The 13,173-nt window shown below is 53.5% G+C and overlaps 1 protein-coding gene across 2 annotated transcripts in view; it reads left to right on the top strand.

The window, feature by feature from the left end:
* Positions 1 to 2,079: 2,079 nt before the first annotated feature.
* Ptprn2 (protein tyrosine phosphatase receptor type N2) overlaps positions 2,080 to 13,173 on the top strand; it is a 695,487-nt gene continuing 684,393 nt past the window's right edge. For both annotated transcript variants that reach the window (XM_055607544.1, XM_055607543.1), the window contains exon 1: positions 2,080 to 2,317. In XM_055607544.1, the coding sequence (XP_055463519.1) occupies positions 2,197 to 2,317 (121 nt within the window). In that variant the 5' untranslated portion in view covers positions 2,080 to 2,196. The remainder of the gene's footprint in view (positions 2,318 to 13,173) is intronic.

The raw sequence follows: 13,173 nt of genomic DNA, 5'->3' as shown, positions 1-13,173 counted from the left end.
CCCCCCCCCCCCCCCCCCCCCCCCCCGTGGCTGTCTTTGTTGATAATCCTCGCAGTGCCTCCTGTGCCTATGCTGTTTTCACTTTTCCTCTTGGGTATTTTCTTTGACCTTTATGTTGACACTGGGCTCTGAAGTTCAGGGCCGTTGCAGTGAGATAGGACATTACTCAGGAGACTGTTAAGCAGCAAGTCAAATAATGGAAGGACAAACAATCCCAACCTAGAGTCTGCTGAACAACAAACAAGGCTTAGATGAGGAGAGAGACACACAGCCCAGAACAAACAGCACTCCAGGATGTAGGCACCTGCCACCCTGGTGAACTCTTTTGGCCTTCCTGGTACTTAGCTGCCTATGGCTGTGACAGATGGTGTGGGCTCTGTATGTCACACCTGGGTCAGTTCAGTGTGATCAGATCTGGCTGTGGGGAGTTGGCCCTTCCTCATGGAGATGTTCTGCCTCTCACTTAGGTGAGTGCCAGGCTACTTCGCTGTTCCTCCGTACTGGAGAAACTGCACACGGCATTAGGAAAAGCTGAGAAAGCGTTCTGTGAAAACTCCTTCAACAGACGCGTGTCCCCAACCTTGGTGTCCCAGTAACCCTATCATCAAAGACCGAGCCTGTTGTCTGTTTTCTTTTCCTGTTGCTTTTGTCCCCAAGTTCATGATAAGACTGTTAGGGTCTCGGAGGACGCCTCTGCCCACCCAGGCTGTCAGGTATCACTCGGCTCCTTCACCCTCCCACGCCCCTGAGCTCACTCCTGTTTTGGCATCCTGGATCACACATACTCTAGATGGGCTGAGGCCTGACACCTGCAGTGGTTCTTGGAGTCTGCTCAAGGGTAGAGTGCTGGATTCTAATGCACAGCCCAGGCTACTGAAAATGGCAAGTAGAGCCAAAGCTTGTTTTGGGCTTTCCATCCTTCCACGAGCGGCAGCTCTGTAGAACACCACGTTGCTGTGAAATGATGTCTCTGGAGGGCATGCTTTTTCTCCCAAAGTGACCTCTCGCTCCCCTAGTTGGCAGCACAGGGTCTGAGGGAGAGGCTGAGACAAGGTGAGTCGGGCTCGGCCCGACAAAGGTGCCAGAGCCGATCTCAGGCTGGTCAGACCCAACACTTAGTTTTCTGAGCTGTAGAAAGGCTGGAGGGAAATATAACTCCCTCACTGCCATCCCGAACCCCCGTCAGACCAAATAGAGGCCATCTTTCTCCAAGGGAGATTGTGGCAAGGAACATTGAAAGGAGGGATGGATGGAAGTGGGAAGGCCGGCCAAACAGGGGAGGGCAAACGTGAGGGTGGCTGGGGCTCCCAGCTGTGCCACGATGCCACGAATGGGGACGAGCCCATCTCTGTGGACGACGTGATGGAGGAAGCGGGCTGTTCCCTCACACGCAAGCTTGCGTCCTTTGAGACGGTCACCCTCATAACAAACCCGCTCATGCACACACCCTCCCACGTCTCCGGATGCCGGGGTACCGGCCCACCGAATCCTGTCTACGGGTCTTCTGGAAAGTGGCTTGAGAATCTGCACTTGGTCCCTCAGCCCTGGCAGCGAGGGCCAAGGCTCCACTGGCCACTGCAGCGACATGCTGGACGGCAAGCATGGAAGGACCCCAGGCAAACAGGTGTGAAATCGTCCTGGCTCCTCTTGCGCTGTCTGAGGAGCGCCTGGCCCTTCCACCCCATCAGCCTCCTGTCCAGGCCCTGCGCGATGATTTCCCGCCGCGGCCTAACTCTGCCTGCCTTGGGCTGTAGCAGGCGTGGAGCCCCGTGCATCCGCGCCTGAGCACCCCACAGCTGCCGCCACTTACCGCGCAGCTGAGCGCAGACGAGCGAGGAAGGCGGAACTTGGAGTTGGAGCAGCACAACCACACCCCGAGGGTCCTCGCCGTCTCGGCACTGCAGCGTGACCCCCGAGGCCCCGGGCTTGCGGGGTGGGCCCGCTTCTCGGGAGCGCGCACCCCGACCCGTCTCCGCGAGGTGGGCGTGCCCGAGCGCGCAGGGCTGGCGGAGGGCGTGGCCACGGGCGTGGCCGGCGGCGGGGGCGGGGCCGGCGGCGCTGTCCGGTGCTGAAGCTCGGCCGGCGCCGCCGCAGGAGCGCCGCGAGCCGCGCGAAAGGAGCTGGCGCCGCCCGGCCGGGTCCCCGTCGGCCCTCGCTCGCGCGCGGCCATGGACTGAGCGCCAGCCGGCTGCGGGGATGGGGCCGCCGCTCCCGCTGCTGCTGCTGCTGCTGCTGCTGCTGCTGCTGCCGCCGCCGCTGCCTCGCGCCCTGCCCGCCCCCGCGGCCGCCCGCGGCCCGCAGCTCCCGGGGCGCCTGGGTGAGTGAGGGGCGCCGGGATGGGGGCAGGCGTGGGGCCCGTGTGCCCGTGCGCAGCCGCGGGGCCCGCGGGCCCGCCGGGCGTCTTCCGGTCCTCGCCAGCGACGTGGGGCGCGTCTCGCTCCCCCACCCCCACCCCGCCTCAGTTTCCCTCCCCAGGGACCGACCCCACCCCCTTTGGCCACGGGCTCCCGCGTCCGGCACTAGGGACCCGGGACAGCCCAACCTCGGGTGCCCACGCCCCGTGTGTTTGTGCACCCCGAGCGTCCACGCTCTGCGCGTGCCCCAAGTGTCTATGAGCCCTGCGTGCTCTCGTGTACCCTACGTGTCCGTGTGCTCCGCGTGCTGCCTAAGGGCCAGAGCGCGGCATGGTGACCGGCTGGGCCCTCCCGTGGACCTGGCCTCCTCTGCTACCCGGCGCTGCACCTGCCTTTTTCCTCTCAGAAGGCAAATCCTCGGTCTGCGGGTGGAGGCTGCACCGACATTTTCCTTCCCTGACACGCTGAAGGAAAAGGAACGGCGACAGGGAGGGAGGGCGCAATCGGTGGCCTTTCTGACATGGCACCTCCCTTCTGCTAATCTTGTCTGTTAAGGAGATTTACCACAAAACCAATGTTTGTAAGAGGCTTTGGGGCCAGAATTACCACACATAATGGACGAGAACAATCAGTGTCAGGGGAGGGAGTGTGCACGCCTGTGGCTGGCAGGCGGAGAGGGGTGAGCTGCAGCCCTGGCCTGAGCTCCCCTCAGACTCACCTCCTTCCTCCCGCCTCTGCTCTTCAGGGGTGTTTCAACCCTGCAGAACTCAAAGGAAAGGACCGCGGGGAAGGGAAGGAGGAGGCTTTGCTTTTTCAGCTCCTGCTCTGGCTTAGGGCTGTTCCCGGGCTGCGCTGGCTTCCTGATCTCTCACTGAGGGTCTAGTTCGGTTTGCAGCTGGAGGACACACTTAGGAATGGAAAGGAGGCTCCTGCCCACCACCTGAGACTCCCTGAACAGGTCTTTTCCAGGCTTCTTGCCCCAGAACCAGTTCACAGGCCCCTTATTCCTTCCTGGGTGGCTAAATGTGTCCCGCTTTCACTGTGTGTGTGTTCTGTGGTGATGCATTTGCCCTGTAGTTCACCCCAGATGAGCCCAGTAGGCTAAGATACCCATCAGTTTTCTCTCCTGTATTCCTTTCCTACTGGCTGGAAATTGGCTTGTCAATTCCTTTCTTACTGGGAGACCGGATGGCCCAGATGGCCAGATGTCACCCTTCACAGGCACAAGGCTGGGCGCAGGTCAGGGAGAACCAGGACAGGGTGGTGGGCCTGCATAGCATGGGAAGAGCTGCCTTCCTATGTCGTTGCCAGCTTATAGTGCTTTGCCAAAACCACAAAGAAAGGGAAGAAGCCTCGGGGAGAGCTAGCAAAGGAGCCCTGAGGGTGGAAGTGTTTGAAAATAAGTTATTGGGCCGTCCTGGGCACCTGCCTAACACAGCAGCCTTGACAACAAGCAAAGTTGAGCCATGCTATCAAAAAGGTGTGGCCTGCACCGTGAGCCACCCCAACACAGCAGTGTTGTCTGATGGCTCATCCAGGAGGGTCAGGTCAGCCGCTCTTCCCCTGTCCGTGCTGGGGTGGGTATGCTGTCCCTGACGCGATACCATGGTCTCAGGAGCGCAGTTCTGTGGGGCAGCAGTGCAGACCCAGGATTTATCAGGAAGACTTTGGAGCCTCAAGGAAATGCTGACAGCCTCTCCATTCCCAGGCCCCTGGACCTGGCTTCTGCAGTCTGCACTGACCCCAGCATTCCCTTCCCTTGGGGCTGACCACATGACTCTCCCTGAGTGCTGCCACCATTCTCAGTAAACCAGAGACTGTACAGGGCAGATAGCCTTGTGAAAGGCAGCAGCTGCTGTGTTCTCTGCGGTCTTGTCTTAACAGCCATGACAATTGCCTTGACTCAAATAATCATGCATAACTGAAGATGTAAAAGGAGGAATCTGGCAAAGCTGAGGCATCTGTTGTCTACTTCTCGATTTATCTTTCAGTGCTGGGGATCGAACCTATGGCTTTGTGCATGCTAAGCAAGCACTCTACCACTGAGCTACACCCTAAGCCCCAACTTCTATTTCTTTATTTAGCTATTAACACTTGCTCCTGGGTTGAGGCCTACAGAACAGATGGTTGAAGGAGAGCCATGTTTTTGTTTTTTCTCCATTGCATTAAGTAGCCTTGTGCTTACTGTGGGTTAGAACCCGGGCTAGATGCTATCAGGGTGGAAGGACTGATTCTTCCTGTATGACTTGATAACTTGAGTGGGCAGGCCCAGGGCCATCAGAGTGGGTTGCCCTCCACACTTTGAGCCACACTCCAGGAGGCTGGCTATCGCCTCCATCCCGCATGGCTCCACACTGCTCTCTGCAGCGCTTTAGCTCTTGCACTGGGACCTCCGCTTCCGCTACATCTGTGTCAGAGAGTATCCCTGATGACCTCAGTGATCTATGAGACTAGTCGTAGCTGAATGGGCCGGAGGGGGTGCATCTCATGGCAGTCCGTTGACTTTCTCTTCATATTTTCCCATTTTTGGGTGTTGTTGCTCCCCAAGTCCCCTGCCCTCTGTCTCTGTATGGAATTTCAGGGCCTCATGCTGTCCAAGTTCTCAGGGCTTCTTTCTGAGGTGTGACTTGAGCTATCATTCTGAAGTTCCATGGAGGCCTGTTTGTAAGTTTGCTCGGGTAGCCCCCACACCAGTAGGGATAAGGGGCCCTGCCGAACCTTGGCTGAAGTAATGGGCCTGAATTTGCCAAAGCTGGAGCGCACCTTTTACAGTGTTCATTCTGACCCTTTGTTCCTGCCTCCCCCCTTGCCCACGCATGCTTCCATTCACCAATGAGCCCACGCAGAGCTAAGATGCAGAGCTGGCAGAGGCAGGAGTCGGCTGGCTTTGTGAACTGCATGGCGTGATTGTTTATTTTTAAATCAAAAGATCCTTCCTCCCACAAAAGCACAGATCCGTGTTTGCCTCACAAGGCCTGGAGTTTTTCATTCTGTTGGATTCTACAGAAATGAGCAGCCCACCCCTACCCTGGAGCTGAAGCCTGGTGTCTGAGCTGGTTCTGACTGACTGTTTGTCGGCCTCAGGTGCTGTGATCTAGGCAGGACTGAGGTATGCGGAGAACTCTTGTCGTCCAGCAGAAAGAGGTGCCAAGAAAAGGGGCTCTTGGCCAGAACAAGACACCCCAGCATGGAGCTGTGAGGTGGTTGTTCCCTCTGACCAGAGAGGACAGTTCCGTGTCAATCTGTGAGGGGTAGGCAAGGAATAAAAAGGTGTTCTGAAAGCTCCTCTTTGCTGAGCCCTGCTGTGTGTCTCAACGCCTGCCTGCAGCGTTAGCCTCAAAGCAGACTTGCTTGTCAAGGTTATGGAGTGAGGGCCAGGTCAGCTGTCCCTTACCCTCCTCCTTACTCCCCCACCCGCCCCCAGGAAGAGGCCATTTCATCTGTGTCTGCTTCCTGCTGCGCGGCCTCTGGCTCATCCTGCACACACTCCTGAGGCAACTTTGTACTTCCAACTGTGTAGTTTTTATTTCGGTCTCCTATTCCCTGGGAAGAAGACCAAGGTTGTGGTCTGGGGTCAGTCAGAGGGAGGGTAGGAGGTATCGTTCTGTTCAAGGCCTGATGCGCTAATCAACCTGGGGTTCTGCAGATTCTTTTATGTGGCAATTTTCTTATTTGTTTATAATGTTCTATTTTTTTTTCACACATATTATTACATGATTTGTGAATCAGTCCAGGTTTTTTTTTTTTTTTTTGAATGTGGGGTAAGAAGAGGAAAGTAGGAAGGAGGGATGGCTCAGCTGACTTTCTCTCTCCAGGGTCTAATTAAGAACTGTGTTGCTGGCTGTGGTGGCAAATGCCTTTCATCCCAGCACTTGGGAACCCAAGGCATGGTGATCTCTATGAGTTCAAGGCCAGCCTGCTCTACATAGTGAGTTCCAGAATAGCCATAGCTACATGGAGAGACCTTGTCTCAAAAATAGACAGACAGACAGACAGACAGACAGACAGATAAATGGAAGAAGTAAAAAGCTGAAGAGAGGTTGTGACTATTGCTTCTTGGAATACCCACCTAGAATTGGGAATCCTCGCTGTGCTGGATAGATTTATGTCAACTTATCATAAGCTAGAGTCATTTGGCAAAAGTGAACCTCAAATGAGAAAATATCCCCCCCCCATGTGTGGGCAAGCCTGTGGGGCATTCTCTTGGTTGACAGTTGATGGGGTAGGGTCCAGCTCACTGTGGCTGGGCCACTCTGGTGGTCTTGGGCTGAGCAAGCCATAAGGAGCGGCCAGTAGGCAGGTTCCTTCATTGTTTCTGCTCCACTTCCTGCCTCCAGGTTCCTGCCCTGACTTCCTTCAGTGATGTAGTATGAACTGAGATTTGTAAGCTAAAATAAACTCTTTCATCCCCAAGTTGTTTTTGGTCATGGTGCTTAATCACAATAGTAGAAACGTAATAGAAAAGATGTTTTTAGCTAAATGTGCCCTAAGCTAAATCCAACTCTGGTTTTGGGAGGCAGATACTTAAGGATTGCTTGAGTGTGTGCAAATCTCTGTAGCTTAGGATTGTTTATGTGTGGAAGGCACATGAATGGTGTAGAAGGGGGTGGAGACTTCCCCTGGTCACACCTCAGACTGTCCAGAAGGCTGTCTTATCTCCTCTAACAAGATGTTCTGTCTCCCACAAACAGCTGACCACGTGGCTAACTCTCAAGCCACTCAAAAGCACGTGGCAGCTGTTTCCACAGTACTGGAAACTGACCTTGGTAAGTGCAGACCCAGCTGGACTTACTGTTTCTGATTGGGGCTGACAGAGAGCCCCACACAGCTGTCTTCCCCGCTGCCTGGAGACGATGCAGTTTGTCCACGGAAGGGCTTCTGATTTTTTAATTTCCTTGAATCCATGCTGTGTCTAACAACCCTGCCAGCTGCTCTTTAAATATCCAGGGCAGGAAGTAAAGTGGGTGAGGCTCCCAGGAGCACCTCCCCATTGCTGGAGTTAAGAACCTTTCCTGAGGTAGTCATATCCAAACCTATGCGTGGCCAATGTCGACATGTCCAAACGTGAACTTTGAGCTGGGGTCTTTATCTCCGTAGTTCTGGGCCCTCGTTAGGAAAAAGGGTAGGCAGCAAACTGGCTCTAGTGCATCTCTGTTATTGCTGAGGCGTTGCTGTCTGCCTCCCGTAGGAACACTGCCTGATTTAGGGAGCAAAGGTTACTTCTTGTCTGCTGTAGGGGGTGACGATTGGTCCTGTGAGAGCGCTGTCACGCGGGGGGAGAATAAAGTTCGAGTTATAAAACACATTGTTGAGCTTTGCCTCCAAATTCAGTTTTAAAATTATCAGGGGCAGGAGAAATGGCTCAGTAGTGGACCCTGAATACTGCCTTGTAGAGTTTGGTTCCTGCACCCATACTGGGTGCCTCACAACTGCCTGTCACTCCAGACCCAGGGGATCTTATGCCCCTGGTCACCACAGAACCTCTGCACATACTCACAGGCACACAATTAAGAACAGTTGTTTTGAAAGAAAGTCACCGTGCCTGGGGGTGAGAGCGGCTTAACGCTTTCCACTCAGTCATGAGCTGCTCTCAGAGTCTCACAACCCAGGTAAACGCTCCCTGGGGATATGGTGGCCCTCTGACCCCAGTGCTTAGAAGGCAGAGATTGGGGATCCCAGCACCAGTTGGCGGCTAGACCACCCAAACCTGCAATCCCTGGGTTCAGTGTCCCTGTCTCAACAAATCAGGCGAGAGTCCTCAAAGACACAGGAACTTCAGGCCTCTTCCACGAGCACACAAACGTGCGCGTGCCTCGCCACGTGCATCCGTGTGCAGGAGAACGTGTTCACGTGCGCACATGTTAAACACCATCTGAAAAAATCTGCCGTATGGTGCTGTTGAGTTTCGCATAGGCCACAGCACTGTGACCAGCTGCCCCCAGGGCATTCCTGCCACAAAAGCACACCCTAACCCTGAGCCCACATAAGCCCTTCCTCTCTTAAGTTGCTTTGTCAGGGTGCTTTCTCATAGCAGTAGGATGAGTGAGTAACACAGGTGGTGAAGGGACGTACGGGGACAGCGGTCGGCCTGTTCTGTCACCCACATGGGTAGCCACAGCGCTGGGGAGAGCGCCTGTCTTAGGACACGGGCCCTTAGAACTCCGTCCTCCAACCGAACAAAGCTTTTGCGCCATGGTCGGTGTCGTGGGACGGGCTCAGCTGTTCTCCCACCCATCTGTGAGGTGCTTAGAGTCTGCTGGCCACCGTCAGGACTGGGCCAGGGCATTGTCCAAATGCTCTCAGGTCAGGTGTGAATTTTGCTTCGGGTGTTACATGAGTGAGCAGATTCAATATCTGGCTTGCTTTCAAAGTTTTGATGTTGAGAACAGATGGCTTGCTTTTGAAGGCTTCAGCCTTTCCACGGTGGCGGGGATGCAGAGGAGACCTGTGCAGTGGGCTGCAAAGCTGCTTCTCCGCACGCTTGCCGTGTTTCTATCAGATGGCGCAGTCTCCAAGGGCACCCCGCCTCGGTGAGCTGCCGAGGGAACCCCTGTGTCCAGTGGCCACCAAGGTCCAGGCTCACCCCACCTTGCTCACCATCCCCTCACGCCCCTTATTCTGAAGTGTGCGTGGAAAGCAGGCACAGCCACCCACCGTGCCACACAGTGTTTTGGCCTTCAAGCCCTGGGGGGTTTTCTGGTTTCTGAGCAGAGTCGGGCAGGCAGCTACAGGGCGTGTCTGGGAATGGCTCTGGAAGAGAGGCAGAACAGTTCTCACAGGGAAAGGGCCTTCCTGGTGGTGCAGGCTGGCCCTGGCTAGGCAGCACATGAGCTTGTGTGTGACAGAGCCATGGTTGGTGCTGGCTGTGGCCTGCTGCTAATGCCGCCCAGCCTGCCGGTGCCCTGTCCGCTCTGGCAGCAGCTAGGCTGAGCTGTGACTTGGGGCCAGCTCAGTGGCCGGCATTTCTCCGAGTCGGAGCTCGGGAGCTCGGCAAACAAGAGCTGGGGCTCCCCATGGAGAAGAGGGCGTGGAGTTTGGGAGAAGCAGCCTGAGTGCAACCGACGGTTTCCTCCCTCAAGTCTAGCCAGGAGCCCTGGAAGTGCTCTGCCTGCCGGAAGCTTGCTGCGGCAGACCTAGCTTAGCCTCTACCCTCCATCCCCCATACTGGGGTCCTCGTCAAAGACCATGGGACACGCAGCTCCCCGTGTCCTCACACCTGAGTCCCGACACCCGCATCTTCCTCAAGCCTCAGCTGCCTCAAGCTGCATCTTTATCCCACTCATGTTACACAGATGTTCTCATTCCTGTATCTCCACCCAGCCTCCCGCCTTCCCACGCCAACATTCTCACCCTTACACCCGCACGCTTACACCTGCACACTTACACCTGCACACTTACACCTGCACCCTTACACCCGCACACTTACACCTGCACGCTTACACTTACTCCAGCCTCCTTGCACCCACACACCCACCTCAGCCTTTCACACTTCCAATTCACTACAGACTCTTTACCCCGGTCTCTATACCTTGTACTCGTGAACATGTATCCTCACACCTGCATTTTTTTTTTGCGCATATGCTGTCTATATCATGCTCACACCTGTTTTATCATGGTTCTTGGATCTATAAAATAGATAATATTAAGTTGTATAATTGGGTTACAGAAACTGTGCTGTCCCACTGAAATTAAAACTGTTTTCTAGGCAGGTGGATCTCTGTGAGTTCAAGGCCAGCCTGGTCTGCATGAGGAGTTTCAGGACAGCCAGAGCTACATAGTGAGATCCTATTGCAAATACAAGCAAACAGGGAAACAAACAAATGTAACAAAGTAAGATCAGGTGGAATTCGCAAGCATGGTGTAGTGATGGGCAAAACCATCAGGAGATAATTTACAGCATAGACTAGACCCCTGAGCGGTTGTCCTGCTTCTCAGCCGAGGGACCTTAGCATACTGTGCCTGTGTGTGAAACCAAGAAAATCAGGAAGGCCTTATTTTACCCCTGAATGCATAGATCAACCAAACGCCCAGTTCTTCATGCTCTGATTCCAGGCCTACCTGGAATTAGGATCCAGTAAGTCCAATTCCGGGCAAGTCTGAACTGTTGCTTCTAGAAGCTTTGTTTTTCTAGCTTGTGCTGATCTTGGTGGCCAGATGGGATGGAATGTTGTAGCTGAAGGTAATCTTAGGTTGGAGAGTCAAGGCTTCAGATGAATTCGCTATTGGGATTGTTGCAATGACGTGATCATTACGTCTTAACTGATTACGGTAATTTATATTTTAAAGAGGTATATTTTACAAACAGATGCCTCCAGTTAGCATACAGGCCTGGCTATATAACCAGATGAGGATAATTAAGAGTGATGGTCACACTTGGGATGTATTTCATATCATCAGCTTGGAGCTCTTTAATATAAGAAACATGGCTTCTCTGATGGTTATACAAATTTCTTCCAATCTTGAGTGAAAAGCAGAGCAGAGGAGGTATAAGCATATACTTTGTCTTTAATGTGGGTGTTTTGCTTACATGTCTGTCTGTGCCTACACAAGTGCCCAGTGCCCACAGAAGTCTCTGGAACTGGAGTTGCAGATGGTTGTGATCCAACGTGGAGGTACTGAGACTCAAACTCTTCCCATGGAAGAGTAGCAAGTACTCTTAACAGCTGAGCCATCTCTGTAGCCTCCAAGCACACCATCTTTGCAGATAAATTATATTTACTGAAATATTTTATTAATATACCTTTGACAAAAGCAAAGTTTGAAATAATTGTAGAAGTATATTTGACATGTCTGGATCGTACTGCTTTTGGGTGGTCCAATATGGCCTCTGGAATGGTCACAACATTTTCTACTGTACTGTCATGCACCCCAGCCTGGCTGTGCTTGCTCTGGGCCACGGGCGGAGGTGACAGGACTTGCTGGCCAGTTCTCACATGGAGGACGCCGTGCGAGGGAGGCAGCCCAGTGGGGCCTCCTGGGGAGATGCAGCTCCGCTTCAGGCACATCACATCTCTGTTCCTGCTTCCTGCTTCTTTCCTTCTACAGCCCACCTTTCTCTTAAAGCTGAGAGAGTCAGCACTCACCTCACTCTTCTGACTCACAGGAACCCTCAGGGCTATGGAGACCAGGCACTTCATGATGAGATGCTGGGATCTGGACAGGCTGTGCCTCTCCGCCTTCCACCAGAGCTGCTTTCTGCCCCGCCCCTCCTCAGTTATGCAGGTCTGTGGTACTGTCGCTACTGGCCAGCCTTTCTGCCCTGCCCCTCCTCAGTTATGCAGGTCTGTGGTACTGTCGCTACTGGCCAGCCTGAGCAGATATGCCCAGGGGTCATGTCTTGCAGCTCAGAGGCACAGATGAGGGTTGATGCTCCTGTGGGGACTGGCAGTGTGCTGGGTCTGTGAGGTGGGTGCTGGGATGGGCTCAGGGCTAATTCAGCAAGGGAAAGCTCCTATTTTCAAACTCATGGCCCGTAACATGCCGAACAAACCAACCGCACAGTGAGTGTGCGTCCGCCCACGTGCACACTCGGTTGGTGTACTTTCCTTTACGCCACTTTACTTGGTTCTTATGTCTACCACCCTCCTCCCCTTCTCCACCCCAATCTCTTACAAGCCCCTCTCCCCACGAGGTAGGACAGAGAGAAACTTAGAGGGGAAAGAGGGCATAGGTCTTTTTAGACCACTTCCTGCTGATTAGGTCATTAGGAGATCTCCAAAAGCAACCAGGAGTGGGGAGGGTGAAGGGCGGAGGGAGCAGCAGCGAACCTCTTCTCTTTCTGCGTTCTGGCGTTTGTTTCCTCCCAGAGTCCCCAGAATTAAAATATTTGCAGCTGGCACATACCACGTCCCTGCTAGTGCTGGAGCCAACCATAATTAACGGCTGTGGACAGCCCGGGCACCCGTACCCTACACCTGGGATTAAAACAAAGACAGGCTCACACAACATAGCTGGATTTTAAAGGAACCAAACCCCGCACTGCAACACACACACATGTTCATGGAGGCTAGAGGCCAACCTTGGGTGCTGCTCCTCAGCTTTGTTTTATTAGAAGAGTCTCCCTGGAACCTGAGGGTCTCCATTTCCACTTTGCTGGCTGCTGAGCCCCAGGCATATACTTGTTTTTGCCTCCTCATCACTAGGGTTATATGAAAGAACTATGATGCTTGGCTTTTTACATGGCTGCTAGGGACTGAACTGAGATATTTCTCCAGCCCTGGGCCAGGTAACTTCTAAGTAGAAAAAAAAAAAAAAAAAAAAAAAAGACACGTTTCTCAATAAAGATCGGATTTTTCGGGTAGTCTGGCAGGAATCATGTTCTCCTAGCTTTCCAGTTTTTGTTATATCTCGATCAATTGCCTGTCCTTAGCATGTAAAAATGCCAAACTGCCTGTCTGCAGTTACTGGTGGCTGGCACAGCACACAAGCCAAATAACCTGAAGTATGCGAATTGCATTGCCGGAACCCTTGTATACAGCTCATATGACACGGCCAAGGAAATGCCAAGAGAAGTCTGTTTTTTAAAATACAGGAGCTTCAAGGGATGAGACAATACCCAAAACTAGCAAGGAAGCCAGGCCAGTCATTTTTGTTCAGTGTCTTTGAGAAGTAAGATACAGATCTTTTTTTTTCTAATTGTCAAATTTATTTATTTTTTAATTTAAAATTTTTATTATTAGTTACATTTTATTAACTCTGTATCCCAGCTGTATCCCGCTCCCTCATTCCCTCCCAATCCCACCCTCCCTCCCTGGTCTCCTCCCTGCCCCTTTCCAAGTCCACGGATTGGGGAGGACCTCCTCCCCTTTCATCTGACCCT

This window comes from Psammomys obesus, unplaced genomic scaffold (assembly GCF_907164565.1).
Source record: "Psammomys obesus unplaced genomic scaffold, mPsaObe1.curated_primary_1811, whole genome shotgun sequence".
NCBI lineage: Eukaryota > Metazoa > Chordata > Mammalia > Rodentia > Muridae > Psammomys > Psammomys obesus.
Note: the sequence above shows the minus strand (reverse complement) of the source record. Positions and strands in the feature narration are given on the sequence as shown.